At 37.3% G+C, this 17721-nt stretch overlaps 1 protein-coding gene across 1 annotated transcript in view; it reads left to right on the top strand.

Annotated features, from left to right (window-relative positions):
* Spf30 (Splicing factor 30) overlaps window positions 1–8775 on the top strand; it is an 84631-nt gene extending 75856 nt beyond the window's left edge. The window contains exon 6 of the mRNA XM_067152567.2: window positions 668–8775. Within this exon, the coding sequence (XP_067008668.1) occupies window positions 668–811 (144 nt within the window). The 3' untranslated portion in view covers window positions 812–8775. The remainder of the gene's footprint in view (window positions 1–667) is intronic.
* The last annotated feature ends 8946 nt before the right edge of the window (window positions 8776–17721 follow it).

A 17721-nucleotide genomic window follows, 5' to 3' on the forward strand; every position in this document is an offset into this window, starting at 1 on the left:
TTGCCAAGAACTTTCACTTCTTTTCCTTCTCCTGTTGCAAATAACACACCTTGTGGTTACATTCTTTTCTTTTCTGTTGGGGGAGAATGCAAGTCCTTTAACTTCTTTTTGTCAGGATTGTTCAGTTGTTTTGTTGCTTATGTGTAGGTTTGTCAGAAGTTTGTCTAGAAAGCCATTTCTAGGAAATTTCGTACATCGTCTTCATCTGTGTAACTACAACCTTTCAACATCGTGGTGACAACTTATGTCACAGAAGAATGTGAGTTTGGAAAATTTCCTGTTTCAAGTCTGCAGTTAATTTCATAATGCATACAGGTGACATCTATGGGTTAGAATGTGAACTGCGTGCACTTACATTAAGCAGTTTAGCGCTGCGAGGAGAACTCTTCACATGATTCATATCCCGTAAGAATTTGCATGGACGCTGTTGGTTAAGAATACTATTTATTAAAAGGACAGATGAATAATTTTTATTTTAATATGGTAATCGCCTATTTATTTACTGACGTCTTCATTGTCATGTCCGTCTGGAAGGATAGCCATTTTAATAGCACTGCATTTTCCTGAATGTTTTGTAGTGTGATAATTTTAAGTATCACTTTAGTACTTGTTGGCCTTTTGGCTTTTTCTTGCAGTGAATTAATGTTTGTGTCTCTTCTTGTTTCAGAATTTCAAGAAAGGTATGACAAGGAAAAGTATCTTTGCCTCTCCAGACAACGTGAACGGGCGTGTAGGTATTGGAACTTGCGGAATGAGTGGTCGACCCATGACAGAGTTCACAACAGCAGAGAAGTGGCGGAAAGGGATGTGAATGAACTAAGCCTTGACCGAGTGAGGATCGCTTATAAACTAAAATAATATGTAAAAAATGTGAATAAAATTTTGTCGTGTATAATTATTACGAGGTGATAAATTCCTATGATAGGAATTTTTGCTATACATGGTCATTTTTGTAAGTTCTGTGTCAAAATGGAAAACATGTAAGCAGAGGAAATGAAGTTAATACACTCTGTTTATCCCCAGATTAATTAACTAGACTGCTATGAGGATTCAGTCATGTAATGAATTCTCTATGCTGTCTTTTCTCTGACATTGAATTTATGATTGTACATTGAAGGAACTGGAGTGAATTTGAGTTCTAGCTGTAATAGTGTTGGTAATACAAAAAAGAAAAAACAACATATTTTTTCACTCACTAGAGATCTAAATTTCAACCATATTTTCCAATAGACTTCATAACACATTTTTAAATAAGGTTATTTCTGTTTGGATTTTTTAACTAGATCTTGAAATTGACGGTGCTTGTTTGTTATATTTGAATGAGCATTGTAAATGACACGTTTGAAGTTTTGTGTGCTTTCAGTGCAGAATTCATTCCTCCAAAATATAGCTATAGACCATGGTAAAGTGAATAATGATCCAATCCATGAAGATTACCTTTGATTCTAAGAGTTTATTCAGCTTGTCAGATCAAGTTGAGGCAGTAGGTAACAGTAAAACTAATTTGAAAAGCCTGCCTGTATTTCTTAGCCTGTAAATGCCTAAATGGAGGCACAAAGTGTAGGCTAATATGCCTACTCATTATTAGTTCCTTTTAGTGAATGTCTTTCACTTTATTATCTGACGTCTGATTATCAAAGAAATGTCTTTTTGTACCTATAATGTTCCCACTTGTCCTTTGGTATCATAATAGATGTGAACTTCTCCCTTATTGTGAATCTCAGCTACTGAATACATCATCAGTTTGATGGGAAATAATACATTCTTAGTAGGGAGGATTAGGGCAGGAGGAAGCAGGATAGAACAGTGCATTGCATAATATTTTCATGGCCAATGAAGGTTGCTGATCAGGATGAGAGTATTTTGGCTGTGAAGCCATATGTATCACAATGTATATTGCACAGTTGGAGTTATTTGAAAGCTGCTTTAAATGATATTCATGAAACTATAAGGTGTTGTGGATCATCAGTATTTTAAAGAGTTCGTTATGCTGTAAACATCAAAGTATGGATGGTTGTTAACGATCTCTGGTGAAGATTTCAAGGCTGTGTAACTCTTTTGAAAATCTTATTTGCCACCATTGGTGATGCTCTGTGGATCTATCACAAGTCCCAGCTATCGCTGTACACTGCACCTTCCACTCTAGGAGATTCCGGATAAGTACAGTTGTGTACAGGCCTTTCAGAGCTCATCTATGGTACAAGGTCACCTGCTTCCCAGTGCCCTTTTGAGGAGTCTAAATGCACAGAGGTCCATTGGAGAAGCTTGACTTGTTTGATATGTCACTGAAGGGAATAGCACGTATTTCTGTTTCTCTTTCCACCTATCTATGTCGGTGTGACGTAAAACAACTTGTAAGAAAATGTTTCTATTTCCAGTTGTGCCAGAAATTGCAGGGTTGAAGCAGAGTTGTGATTGGATGCTTTATCTTGATGCACCTAAATGTTATTTACCACTAAACTGTACAAAGCTGAGATAGGAATGATGTATTGTACTCCAGGTATTAGTTTGGTAGTAGTTAGAATTGACATTCATATTTTTGGCTACTTCAGATTTTTAACTTGCTGTTATAGCAGCACCCTGCAATCATCATTAAATCCTTTGGAGAAACGTTTCCTGGGTTTATGAAACCATCTTTGATCATTTCCCCCGCCCCCTGGTCAGTAGAAAATTGCATGGGGTTTATTGCAGTCTTTGAAGTAGATGTATGCTCCATCTAGTGTGATAGTGTGCTTCTATCCATCACCTGCAATATGCTATTCATACAGCTTCATACTGTGATGTGATGCAGTAGCATGTGTTTGGCCCATGTAGTGTTTTTTAAAATGAAGGTGCCAGTTGATTATAGTGTTGACAGTACCTATATACAAATGCACCTGACTTGCAGAAGATCTGTGTGGCTGGATTATTTTTTATGAGCAAGGGCCTTGGCCCATTTCTCAATTCAGGACTATGGCTCATGTCATTGCATGTATTTGCCTGCCTTTCTTAACAACAAAACTATGTTGTTTGCAGGCTTGTATGATGCTGCAGTAGCTATACTTAAGCATTGAAAAGGGCGGTAATGTATTCTTCCTTGTACAGTTTGATTTCTTGGGTTTTCCATAGCAAGACACTTCCACACTTGGTTTCATTCAACACTACTACGATGTGAATGCTAAGTGAACTGCGCTGTCACATGTAGCATGATATTGTTCTCGTCCTTTAAACTTATCACCAGAGATTGATAATGACCCTCCGTATATCAGTGTAAAAAGAGCCCTATTCATAATATGTGCTCACACTTCCATAAGGACCTGGTTTGGATATTTTACCTATATATTTCCTGTTTTCTTAAAGAATATTTAGTTTTTTCCTGGTTTATATTTGACTGGAAATAAAACAGAAGTCACAATAAATAACATAAGTCAGTGAACTTTATTCACTTGCACTATGCTTGTACAGTTCTGTAAATTGTGTATATGGAATGAAAACAAAGATGAGTCCTGCCCTAGGTATTCTTTTTAAATTCACTTTAGTACTGTACTTACACCTGTGGCACATGTTAACACATTCCATTGTGGACCCTGAAATCTGTAGCGATCACTCTGGTCTTCTTTTCTTGTTTAGGTTTCTCAAATATTTCTTTCTGTTTGAACATTATAATTTTTTTTTGAGCTTGTTTGTGCATTGGATTGGCTTTACTATCTTCATTAATTTGGTATATAAATATCAAACACGGCTTGCACAGATTGTTTTTATTGTTTTTAAAATAACGACAATGTTTTTCTTAAAACAAAGAAGTCAGTCAAATACATATTTGTGTTGCAAAAACAAACAAAAAAAGAAATTACAAGTTAAAGGGGGCAGAACATATTTTTAATGATAAACGACTATTATTGCATAAATTGTCCAAAATGACACTTGAGTCTAGCACATCCCCATATTGCACAGCCATGTTTGTAGAGCAGTGAATGAGATAATCTTCTAAAAAGGTAACACACTGAAACTGTCTCGCATCATTACTTTGGCAGTACCATTGTCATCATGCAATATGTAGCCATAACTAAGTTTTAAAATCTTAGCAATTCTCTAATATCTTGTATAGTTCATTTCTGATTTTTAATGTCTTGTGTAAGCCTGCTTTGGGTTATACTTGCAATGCAATGAGAATGCAACTTCTGCCGCTGTAAGCTATGCTTACTCTTAGAACAGAATGTAACTTTTGCCGCTGCGAGCCATTTCGCATTTGGACCAAAATGTGTTAGAGTGTCAGCAATTAGAATGGACATTCAACAGATAACATTATACAGTACTATCTTGTATATCTGTTTTTCTTCTAAACACTGCAAGTGATTTCATTATTATTAGTGGGCAAGTTATTTCGTTTTAAGTGTAGCACAACAAAAACTGTTTTTAATTATTTTGAATAGTTAATAATTCTGGAATAAAAAAAGTACCTAAAATGTGGTGTTTTTTCTTTATCTCTCTCTTTAGATGACTGAATAACTGGTGAATAAAAGGCACCGATAAGTCCTATTCCATTTCATATTCATTGTGATTATTGAGAAATTCCGCTAACTGTGTTTTTGTGGGTTTCTTTACATCCTAAGCTACATGAAGACTGAATGTCAGAAATGTTCTCACTAATGATGCTGGAAAACAGAAATAACTGTTCAAGGGCTGATAAACAGGTCTAGAAGAATTTTTTGTTATCAAGGAGAGAGCCCATCTGTGTGAAGACAGGAGTGATTGGTGGTGTTAAGTTTTTCCTTTTCTGTGCTTTGGTGTTCTCTTCCCACATTCACCTGATATTGTATATATTCCTATCCCCATTCATAGCTTTTTTTTGTATATTTGATTTTACATACTGAGTGCAGTTCTAAATATTGCAATTCAGTTCTGGTTCCTAATTAGTAATTAGCACTCATTTGCACTTATAAATTCACCAAAATCTTCGGAGTCTGCAAGTTTTCTGATGTATAGGATACATGAAAAGGCAAAACACTATCAGCTTAAAATAAAATGTTCAAATTTATAATTACAGTTGAACCCCTCTTTAACGTTTTTACAGGGACCTGATATTTTTAACCTTAAAGGGGGATTTACTTTCAATCGGGGTTTCAGTAGAAAGCACACCTTTTCCAGAGATCTTTGCCTGTATATATTTTTTTTTTGCTATTGGCTTTACTTCGCACCGACACAGATATGTCTTATTGGCGACGATGGGACAGGAAAGGGCTAGGACTGGGAAGGAAGCGGCCGTGGCCTTAATTAAGGTACAGCCCCAGCATTTGCCTGGTGCGAAAATGGGAAACCACGGAAAACCATCTTCAGGGCTGCCGACAGTGGGGTTCGAAACTACTATCTCCCGAATGCTGGATACTGGCCGCACTTAAGCTACTGCAGCTATCGAGCTATCGTTTGCCTGTATTAACATAAATTGTATCATCATGCATTATTTAACCCAGCGCAGCAATAAAACAAGGAGATATCTACCCTACACACTGCACTGCAGTTACAGTTTGTGCTTCATTTTGACAGATTTTTGTCGGTAAATGCAAAACTGCTTCGTTTAAGGTTGTTCTCGTAACATTATACATGATTTTCCATAAACGTCAGGAAAGCTACCAAACTTGCACAAAAACACATTAAAATCGGTATAAAACAGCAATCGGCTTATTTAAACATTTTCGCGGAAGTTTCCAAGCAGCGGCTTACTCATTAGCATGTATTTTCTAAATCCAATAGCCTGAACACACATTCCGTTTCATTCTTAAGAATTGTAATAGTGTCAAATCAGAGGATTGTGGCAAACATTTCAGTTTTCTTATTTCAAATGGCGTCACCTAACTGAGGTTTACCACGCATGTATTATGAAAACATATTTCAAGCTCCCTGTAGAATAATAACATTTACACTATAAATTTACATGAGAACAGCCTTTCTGAAATTTAACAAGATTGCAAAGTACATAACCTAACATCTGAAATTAGTTATGCACACCGCTGTATCTTGAGAAGGAGAAGTATCACATTCTTATTTTACTTCAGTACATAGCATTGACATTAAGCAATGGTTTACTTCAGCCTTTATTTCTAATTTTTGCCAAAACATATTATCCTGATGTTTGTTTACAGGAGTCGGAGTTATGCTCGCGTGTAGCAAGGAATCTATACGGAAGATGATCGATTGCATTCAGTATAAACGCTGGAATAGAACATATGAATATTGATAACGGATAAAAACTAACACACCTGAATTTGACCGTAATAATGAATGAATCAGTAAAAGGGTTCTCATTGTAACTGAAGGATATTGCACAGATTAATATAGGAATTTTCAAAGGATATAATAACATTGTCATTAAAACAGGGGTTCTCTTCTGCTACAGCGGCCGTGGTCGGATTTGCATCTGAGTCCGACATCTTGCTTTAGTCCGAAGTGCCCACACTCTAAATTCCACTTCTGCTTTGAATCATCCTTAGCAAGCTTATGATGTCTTTTTCATTGGTTCTTAATGCCCCATAACCAAAACGAATAGAAACAAATATTTGAGAATTTTAACATTTCCTTAGCGCTAAATGTGGGTTTTGCCCTATTGTGAATTACGTTAAATTGAATACAAAATTGCATTGCTCTTATCGAATGATTTTCGGGACTGGAAATTTTTTCCGTTAAATGCAGGTTTACGTTAAATCGAGGTCACGCAAAATCGGGGTTATACTGTATAAAGTAAAAAAGAAACTCTCTCTCTCTCTCACAGTATTCAACCTAAAGTGTTGTAAGACTCTTGAGATTCTATGATTTTCTGGTTGCAGCTTATTCCTCCTGTCTGAAAAATATAATTCTGTACAGAAAATATCCTTCCATCATCACTAGAAGCAAAAGGACAAAACTTAAAATCAGGCAATAAGCTCAGGTTAATGTCCACATCACCATTAGAACCTTGAAAGACTTTGCTTATTTCCTTTAGCTACTCAAGTACATTATTCTTTACAAGGACATTTACCATTTTCTGCTTCACATCATTGCTACAGTTTTTGCTAGCAGTGCCCACATTTTAGATGGCAGCATCCAGCACCTTGAGCTTCCAGAAAGCTTCATGTCCTGTGTTTCCAATTGCTTGGTGCTATTGCACAGACTATGAAAATTTGATTTTATGTACAGTCTGCATAGGGTTGCCAAGATAACCACAGCAATACTGCCTTAATATTAAAGATGGTCTGCTACATGTTGTGTTTTACTGATGTCCAGAAAAATCAACAAATGATTACCTGCAAGAAATTCCGTACACGAACAAATATGCTTCAATCATCTTAATTTAAGACACAGAGCAAAATGTAGCTTCCCGCGAAGTCCCAGTCTCATCCATGGCTGTGACAATATGGAAGCTGCTGGGGTATGGGTGGTGCTGAGTAATGACATTCGGAGCACAGGGTTATGAAAGATGTTGCTCATAGGATCAGTCATGCTGCAGTAGCACCTTCTGGTCCAGTGAGGAAAGCAATGGCAAATTACCTCACTCCTCATCTTGCCTAGTACGCCTCTTTTGGGCTCTGCCATTGGTTTTTGCAGTTTCCCTACAACTGCATAGCCTTTGGTAGTGCTGTTTGAGGATCCAACCAGCCTCTAGGCTGATGACCTAACAGGCAGACAATTGCTAAGTTTTGATGATATATGCAGCTGCATTAAAATATGCATTTATATATCTTTCTCAACACTACTTAGTGTGTTAGACCATATTGGAATAACAGGGTCTTCTTCTCCTTTTTTTTTTCTCTTACTGTGCAGCAGCACCACTAAAGCCATGGCAAGTTGCTGCTTTGACACCTATGTGCTAGTCAGTAAGACAAACACAGTTCAGGGACCACTGTTACTGCACTCTGTATTTGCATGCTACTCAGTGTCAAATAAGTCATAGAAGGCTATTTCTGGTGAAATTAAGACACTAAAAACTTGCCTGGCAATAAAAGAGATGATCAGGGTGATCTCAACTTTGTAACACATTTGGCTCCTAAACAGGTTTACAGCCACTGGATGAAATTCAGCTAATGAAATATTTGATACAATTTACCAAATGTTCTGTAGATCTCTTCTTGTAAGAGGGTTGTTCTTTCCTTTCAACATTCCACACTAGTATTAATCATAGGGATTTAAATTAAGAGATTTAGCTTGCCAGTTAACCACACATTTCTTGAAATAGTTTCTTTATCACTACCATGGTCCAGTTAGCAGTGTGTGCTGTTGCATTATCTGCATGAAGTGACCATAAGCGCCAAACTACATTGTATGAAACAAAACCATCTCAGGCTGTTTACGTCAGTCAGCTAGTCCTTGAACTGCTGGTAGAGCGTGAAACTAGAACACACTGTGCAGGCAAAATGTTTTGGTTTCTCCAAGCTGTTTAAGTCATGCAGGAGTTCTGCTTGGGCTACTTGTTTGCTTCAGTCAACATTGGGAATTCAAGGTGAGGCAGTTAATGGACATACAGTTCATTAAAGGAACGTTTATATTACATGAAATATTGAATGTGCAGTTGTAAAGACAAAATCAAGTACCATAAATTACAAATTGTTTACATCTGTCTAAATACAAGCAAATGTCCTTTTAGATTGAGTGAGAGTGCTGAGAAACTTGTCCTGACAGGTAGGAACAGTTTCTTCTATCAAAGCCTTCTCCGGACCCTTCCCCTTCCGTTACCCTGGGTACAGTTTCTTCAGAAGACTACAGTCTTGTACATGATGTAGATATTTATTAGAAGAAGAAATAAATGAATGTTTTTTTTTCCTATAACCTGTGCTTTTATTTTATTTTGTTTCATTTACCTTAAAGTCACTGGTAGCTTTACGTTTGGAAGTATGCTTTTTGAAAATTAGTTTCTTCATCCTAATCCCGTTCTTGATCAGAGTAAAAAATCGGAACTTGCAGAACTCATTCTTCTGTAATTAAGAAACTTATCTTCATATTGTGGAGTTCATGTTAAAAGGACACTGTTATGCTCAGTTCTTTTATGATTTAAGGAATGAATCCACTTTCGTGATTGCAGTATTTTGAATTTATAAATGACCACTGCCTCAGCACTGGTATATATTCATCAATGTCTTCTTCCTCAGAAAACGTCTTGACAAGTGACTTACTGTGTCTGTTGTGTTGTGTGTTGCAGTTGTTCGAAACCTCCGCAAACATTTTGTCTCGGGCAGTTGCAGGAAGATTGTTTGCCACAATATGGTTGAGCCTTATGCCTTTCTTTGTCTGTCAGCTCTTGAAAAAATGGTCTCAGAATGAGGTCTATGTATTTGTCAGCTTTTATAGTTTCATGGGAAAATATAAGCCTTATAATCTTACAAGAACTTATTGCATACCAAACTCCAACCTTGACATCATGAAGTTATTAGGCACAAAGCCAGATGTGATTTTCTGGATTCAGATAGGAAGTGTTCTGAATATTCACATAGCTACCCAAATGAAACCCTGTCTCGTTACTTAATAAAAATAACAACATAATAATAATAATAAGAATAAGAATAATAATAATAATAAATGTACCCCTGGTCAGAGCAAAGAAAGAAGGTACATCGGGAGATGATGTGACAGTACTGGGCAAAGATCAAAGCCCAACGGTTGAACAAGTATGGCCCATAGTAGGCCCATTCAAAAGAATAATAATGATAATAACAACAACAACAACAAATAATAATAACATACCCTTCATAAACAGACTGTAAAAAAAACTTACAGAGCTGAATCCTCAACCCCCTGTCTGGCTCCTATCAAGCTTTTCCTCTCCCAAAATGTTTTTGTCTATTTTCATTTTTCTTAAGAACAGATTTGGTATGGGAGATTTCATATTCATATATCTGTGCAGAAGGAGACACCAGGAAATATGCAAATGAACCAAAACCGGCTCTCCTTGAAAGACAAATAGTTCGTTGTTCTAATGTAAACATCCCTTTTGCACCAATGACCTAGATGTTAAAACCCTTTAAACCACATGCATCATCATCATCATCATCATGAAACATTGCTTTTTAAGCAACACTATACAAAAAACATTGATACAGAAACTATACTGCCAAAATAAATGGATTAACACTAGAAGATTGCGACGACAGTAAACTCTTGCCAAAGTCAATAAGGTGACTTTGTTAGTCTCGCGCATAAACATTACATCACTCCTCTCAGCTACCGGCATGAGGCTGCAGACAACTCCACTACCGTGGTTGTGCATGGTGAGGTGCATCATGCCTACCTTGCACAACTTTAAAATAAAGACCCTGTACATACATCAAAATTTGTTGCATGGGCTGTAGATATCATACTTTACTCTTTGAAGTTTTGGATCTGCCTTCAATAAATTGGAAACGGTGCTGATATATTGAACTGTGTGTTTAACATGTGAGTAGCTTCAGCATTGTCAATGTAATGAAAAGGTTGTTTATATTACTCATGTATAACAGTCCGGCTTCATGGCTAAATGGTTAGCATGCTGGCCTTTGGTCACGGGGGTCCCGGGTTCGATTCCTGGCAGGATCGGGAATTTTAACCAATAATAGTTAATTTTGCTGGCATGGGTGCTGGGTGTATGTGTTGTCTTCATCATAATTTCATCTTCATTACGACGTGCAGGTCGCCTATGGGAGTCAAATAAAAAAAGGCCTGCACCTGGCGAGCCAAACATGTCCTCGGACACTCCCGGCACTAAAAGCCATACGCCATTCATGTATAATAGACAGGAATGGTTTATATTATTATAGACAGCCAACTTGCAGACGTTACTCACTGCGAACACATTGGCTTTGATTGTCTCCAAAACCTTCTTCTACGAGTCCACTTTTTAAACGGTAGTTGGAACACGTGATGTACAACCCTGATGTGCTCTGAAATACCCACATTTGAAGTAAATAAATTGGTTAAAAATTTATCCTACTTTCCAAAAACTGGAAGTGTGTGAATGACTAATGACTTAGTGATGTACTTTTATTTCAAAAGAATATCTTAACTTCCTTTATGCATACCCCTCTCTTTCTGCCAACTCATCCATAGTATCTGAAATTTAGCTATATACGAGGCCTGTTCAAAAATAGGTGAACTTTTAAAACACCACATTAAGTCCTAGTGATTTCTTGTGAGATATACTGTCTAGCAGTAACCTTCCTAAGTAACTAGCCATTTGCTGTACATTTCTGAACAATAAGCTCTCGCTCAGCAACTGTTAGCTTGAAAGTGCATTGAGTATGTATTGTGATGTCTCAATATTATTAGCCCCATGTCAGCATTTGCTTCTATGTTGAATAGGAGAAAATATTTAGGGAAAATTTGTGTAGACCAGAGGAAGCGTGGCAGGTCACGCTGAAAATGAAAGTTTTGGTGACTGTCTTTTTTGACATCAGTGGTGTAGTGCTGCCTGAATTCCCACCTCACAGTCAGTCCACTGGTATTATCTTGAAATTTTGAGATGTTTGAAAAGAAAAAAAAAAAACAGTCTTGTGGAGGAACAATGCCTGGAGCCTACACCATGACTGTTTTCCAACTCACGCATCGCTGTTGATTAGTGAATTTTTTATGAACTTGTTTTAACAATTTCCTTTACGTCGCACCAATACAGGTCTTATGGCGACGATAGGATAGGAAAGGCCTGGGAATGGGAAGGAAGCGGCCATGGCTTTAATTAAGGTACAGCCCCAGCATTTGCCTGGTGTCAAAATGGGAAACCACAGAAAACCATCTTCAGGACTGCCAATAGTGGCGTTTGAACCCACTATCTCCCAGATGGAAGCTCACAGCTGTGCGCCTCTAACCGTATGGCCAGCTCGCCCGGTCTTTTGATGAACAAAAATATAGCTATGCTTCCCCACCCTACTCATATGAGCTACCTATGGCAGACTTTTATCTAGTTCCCCAGACTAAAATTCACCCTGAAAACAACAATATCAGTTAATTAAAGAGATGAAATTGAAATCGCACCCAAAACTGTACGCAATCTCCCAAAGTGCTTATCAGAACTGCTTCCATAAGTGGCACCGGTATTGGGAGCATTGTATTATTAGAGGGGGTGGAATACTTCGAAGGAGACAAAGCTATCAAGGCTGCTGGTAAGTCCTCTAAAGAGTTATTTGCACAGTTAGGTTATTTTCTTTTAAGTCAAGTCACAAACTATAAGGCAATAGTGGGTATGTGTGATTGCTTGTACCCCTATACCATTCTGGGATTAACTGTGCTGCATATTTTATTGTACATTTATGTGTACAGCACATGTTCAATTGTTTATAAATACTACATACACTGTTAAATAATACTTTTAGCATTGTTGTTGGATATATATTTTTACTGTAAAGCAGGGGAGATACAAAAGAAATCCTATTTTAATACTTGTAAGAAACATACACAGTGTATAAGTGTCATTGCTTGTGAGTAAATCTTACAACTAGGTTTAATTGTGATGTACGGATCTTTATCATTGCCATCAAAACACGTTGTGTGTGTATTCCATACATAGTAGTGAAAAAAAAAAAAAGCATGGGGTGCTAATGTGTTATAGATTATCATGATTGAGAATTCAGCTGAAGTTTAAATATATATTTTTACAGTCTATGGTAACATGCTTGTAAAGAGATGTAAAAAGTTACAATTCTTTCTGTTTATATAAAATTTATTTGTAGATATACAACAAAAAAATGAACATGAATGTTTGTTGTATGAAATTATCTGCATTTCCCATTTGAACCTAGAATAGTTGTAGGGTTAGCTTTTGATGTAGAATAAGTCTATAGTTTCAATACCATATTTGGGCATGTGAGCATTAGAATAACATGCACATTTTAAAATAGAAATAATTTCTAGGTGACGTGGGATCACAGTGTTTAGTATCTATTTGAAAAGAGGAAGGACCATTGCACTTAGCAACATAAGCCTCATCTAATGGTGCAGTCACACTGTCATCTTCAGGTACTGAAATCATCATGCCGTGCGGTTAATAGTTAGTGTAGCTCTGGACTCTGGTGTGGTAGCACGTTATGTGAGGCATCAGTTCAGTTGTCTCACTGAGTTCTTGAAGTACGTGGCAGATGCAAATCAAATAGGGACCATTATAAAAATTAGGGTTCAAATAATGTTATTTTGCAAAATATTGCACCAGGTGGACAATAAATTGCTTCAAAATGATCAAAAATGTATTTCAGATGATAAGAGTGGCCTGTAATATTCCAAAATTTGAAAAATCACCAATGCTGGCCTTCAAAATGCCTCAAAATTAAGGAGGCTGAGCGTCTTGAGGCGAATTCTGTACTGCTGGAGCCCCATCTGAGCATGTTTGCTGCCCCAATGATGGAAAATGGTTTGGAAATCATGAATGAGGATGCTGATCACCTTGATGATGATGATGATGATGATGATGATGAACCAGCTCTGGAGCATCTATAAAAGGTTCCATGACTATGTGGTACAGATATTGATTTGACTTTCGCCCATAATACTGACTTCATTCTCTTTCCGTGTGTGTGTTACTTCCCGTATCACAGACCTATTGCACATTTTCATCTCAAAGACGTGTAAGTTGGTTTAATTAAGAAATAAAATATCAAACCCATACTGACTAGATAATTTATTTAGACACCTTTCACATGGTACGCATTCTACGTCCAAACTCATGGCCATGATCTCAACGCAGCACCGTTTTAATTTTTTCAAGTTGAGAATATAGGGCTTGGTAAATGAGTGTGTCAGTTTAATTACATACCTTGAACTAATTTGAAGTACAGGAGCTGTTTGTTCCAAAATTATTGGAGGTTGACCCACATTCTAATCTAATTCGGAATAATGCAGTAATATGTCGATATTTAAGACCTTCAAATCCTCTTGAACAGCATGAAGAAAGTAAGTAATAGTTTAGCTTTAAGAGAAAGATTTGGAAATCAAAAGTCACAATCATTAAACAGGAAATCATCAATGTTGCTGTCACTCTGGATGGAAAGATCATTTCTATGGTATCGCATTTCAAGTACTTAAGATGCTGGCAAACAAAAGAATGGGATGTGGATATATAAATCAAAACCCAGAATCAGCATTGCAAGAAATGTTTCTGAAATTAAAACATCTTTACATTACAAGGTATGAAAATCATTCCGTATTGATGATTTTCACTTTACAGAGGAAAGGATTTATTGCGTTGTCCTATTCAATACATATATATCCATCTTTAGATGGAATAATTCTAATCAAACATGTTTATGGCTCATTTTTGAGCCATCTTCAGTGAAAATGTTAAAAACTACATGATTAATGTTAAAAGAATGTCATTAAAAACACACGATGAGAAAGAATATATAAAAACATGTGCAACATGATGAAGTTAATACAATATGAGGTTGTAGCAAGATTGAGAACCTCTTAGTCTGAAAATACAGTATGTCATACTAAAATATGAGGACAAATTCACAAAAATAAAACTTGAGAAACAATCTATGTTCATTGAGTCACATGCTCGAAAAGTATAGAGGGCAACAGAAGTAGGAGACCATATTTTGAGAGGAAACAAATGCCAAGTGTTGCGTGTTTGACTCTGTAGTGGGTATAGTGGAAACAGTCAATAAAATCCAAATCTGTAATGGAAAAAATGAATGAGTATATGTGAGATGCTTGGGCTAATAGATGAAATATAAATGAAAAGAAAACTTTAGATGTACTTATTAAATAATTGTCCTCTCGAACGGTCTGACCTCAAATTAGATGTCCTGCTTCCATTGGTCGTGCTTGTAGGTGGCTTAGCTACAATTGATCAAGATCTTAAGATCCTCCATTGCGAGCAAAAGGGCACCTTGCTCAACATTCTCAAGAACATCCACATCGATATTGATCAATTTAGAAACCTCTCTTATAATTTAAATGAGATGTACGAAAAAAAGATCATTTTACTCAAAATGTTCATTCCATTTGTTTGTCAACAATTCCATAATAAAAACGAACCCTGCTTTCAGCTCTCCAACTCAACAACGCCCCTCCCTCCTCCTCTCTCCATCGGCTTAGTACCACCCTCCATCACTCCCTTCACTTCTTCCCTATCCTTGCACACACAGCTGAGCCAGCTACAAGCATGATCAAGAGAAGCAGGTCATCTAATCTGAGAAGGTCAGGCTGTTAGCGAGGGCAATTATTTAATAACTAAGTCTAAAGTTTTCTTTTCGTTTATCTTTCATCTACTAGCCCAAGCTTCTCACATATACTCATTCATTTTTTCCATTACAGATTTGGATTTTATTGACGGGTTCCACTACAGAGTCACACACACAACACTTGGCATTTGTTTCCTCTCAAAATACCATGTTCTTGTACGAAGGTCGATCAAGTATAAACAGGATTTTTGTTCCTGAACATCAACAGTTGATAGGATTGGCCCCGTGCTTCTGCTATGCTTAGGCGGGACCATTAGGAGTGGGGAGAGCGTGCTGTTAGATATTTCCCGCTGTTTTGCCAGTAACGCTCACGATGTCGGAGCACCAGGTGCACCCCTCCACTGCGCAACACATAATTATAAAATTTCTTGCTCGTGAAGGAGTTACAGTGGCAGAAATTTGCCAGAGATTGACTGCACAGTTTGGTGATCAAACATTATTAAGGACACGTGTGTTTGCGTGGCATAAAAAGTTCAAGGGAGGATGAGAACGTGTGGAAAATCAGCAACACGATCGCCGCCCTCGGACCAGCATTACAGAAAAAAACATTTGTGTGGTTAAAGACATTATTATCGACGGGCGACAGTATCAGAAATTGCAGAACAAGTCAGAATCAGTTATGGGAGCTGTCAAGCAATCATCACAAACGACCTACAGTTCCGTAAAGTGTATTCCAGATGGGTCCCTCACCTTTTGACCGAAAATCTGAAGTTGAGATGTTTGGAGGTCTGTCAGAGGCTTACAGCAAGGTTTGCAGAAGAAGGTGATGCATTTTTGAGTCGGATCGTCACCTGTGACGAAACATGGGTCCTCCACTACACCCCCGAACCCAAAGAAGCCAGTAAGGAATGGTGGAGGAAAGGGGAGGCAGCAGCAGTGAAGACTCGACTGTCAGCTGGCAAGGTTCTTGCAACCGTTTATTTTTTTCGGCGAGGCATTTTGCTGATTAATTTTTGCATGAGCGACATACAATCAATGCTGCTTACTACTGTGAGCTGTTGAGCAAGGCGAGGGTTGCATATTGCCACAAAAGACGAGACCAACCGATTCGACAGGTCATCCTCCTCCATGACAATGCGCAGCCACATGCTGCAGCTCTTTAACTGTCTGCAAGCTACAGGAAATGCACTGGACTACACTTGATCATCCTCCTTACAGCCTGGACTTATCGCCCCATGATTTCCATTTGTTCGGACCGCTTTAAGAAGCTCTAGGAGGGCAACTATTTGAAGATGACGAGAGTGTGGAGTTGTGCGCAACTGGCTGGTGACATGATCCTGTTCTTTTTACGATGAGGGCATCAAAAAGCTGCCTGTACACTGGGACAAATGTATTTCCAAAGCAGGAAACTATGTGGAAAAATAAATTGTAATTACCTTGTGTTTTTCAATAAATGAATTTAAATAAAAAAGAAAATCCCGTTTATATTTGATCCCCCCTCGTACTTCTGTTACCCTCTAGACTTTTCAGGCATGTGACTCAATGAACATAGACTGTTTCTCAAGTTTTATTTTTGTGATTTCATCCTCGTTTAGTGTGACATACTGTATTTTCAGACTAAGAGGTTCTCAACCTCGCTACAACCTCATATTGTATTAACTTCATAATGTTGCACATCTATATATATAAGAGTTTTGTCTGTACATTGCTCAGAATTTGAAGGAAAATGGTATTTCTGTATCGTTCATGTCCACAGTAACAAGGAAACGCACTTTTTTCTTTTCCGTAATTTCTGTCTGTCTGTCTGTCTGTCTGTCTGTCTGTCTGTCTGTCTGTCTTATGTATGTATGTATGTATGTATGTATGTATGTATGTATGTACACGCATCACTTGAAACCGGCTGAAGAGAATTTAATGAAAATCAGTCTGTAAAGTCGGGGGATGAGCCACTACAATCTAGGCTATAAATCATTTTATTCACGCTGAGTGAAATAGTAGTTTAGGGGAAGGCCTAAAATTCAATTCTCAAATATTTATATTTTAAGTGGTCCTGTCGATAAATACTACATAACTAAAGTTACATAGAATTAAATTTCCGATCATTTATGCCTTATACAATTTTACCGTACCGGCTATGATAACACTGATAATCATGAATTTCGATTTTTGTTGCTAAGTCCACATCAATGCCGAGCCACGAGAAAATGGGTGAACAGAATTGAATGAAAATCGGTATATAGAGTCGGGGGAGAAAAAACTGTAGTCTAAGCTATAAACAATTTTACTGAACCTGGGTAAAATGGTAGTTTATGGGTAGGCGCCTAAAATTTAATTTTTAAATACCTTCGTTATTGCTCCTATAGAAAAGTACTACATAACAAAAGTTATAGAGAATATAATTTCCTACCATTTATGTTTTATTCAGTTTTACCGTACCGACTGTGATAAGAGTAGTATTTCAGAGGCGGAAGAAAACTAAATGCGAAGGCGTACAATATGGAAAGCGCATAACATTGATCAACAATAACATTACATTGACCATTGTTTGTTGTGATGTTCTTTGCCTCTTATCATGCCCTCAACTTCGATAGATGGGATTACTTTTGCATACCGAGTATAACAGCATGACTCA

Source organism: Anabrus simplex, chromosome 8 (assembly GCF_040414725.1).
Source record: "Anabrus simplex isolate iqAnaSimp1 chromosome 8, ASM4041472v1, whole genome shotgun sequence".
Classification (NCBI taxonomy): domain Eukaryota; kingdom Metazoa; phylum Arthropoda; class Insecta; order Orthoptera; family Tettigoniidae; genus Anabrus; species Anabrus simplex.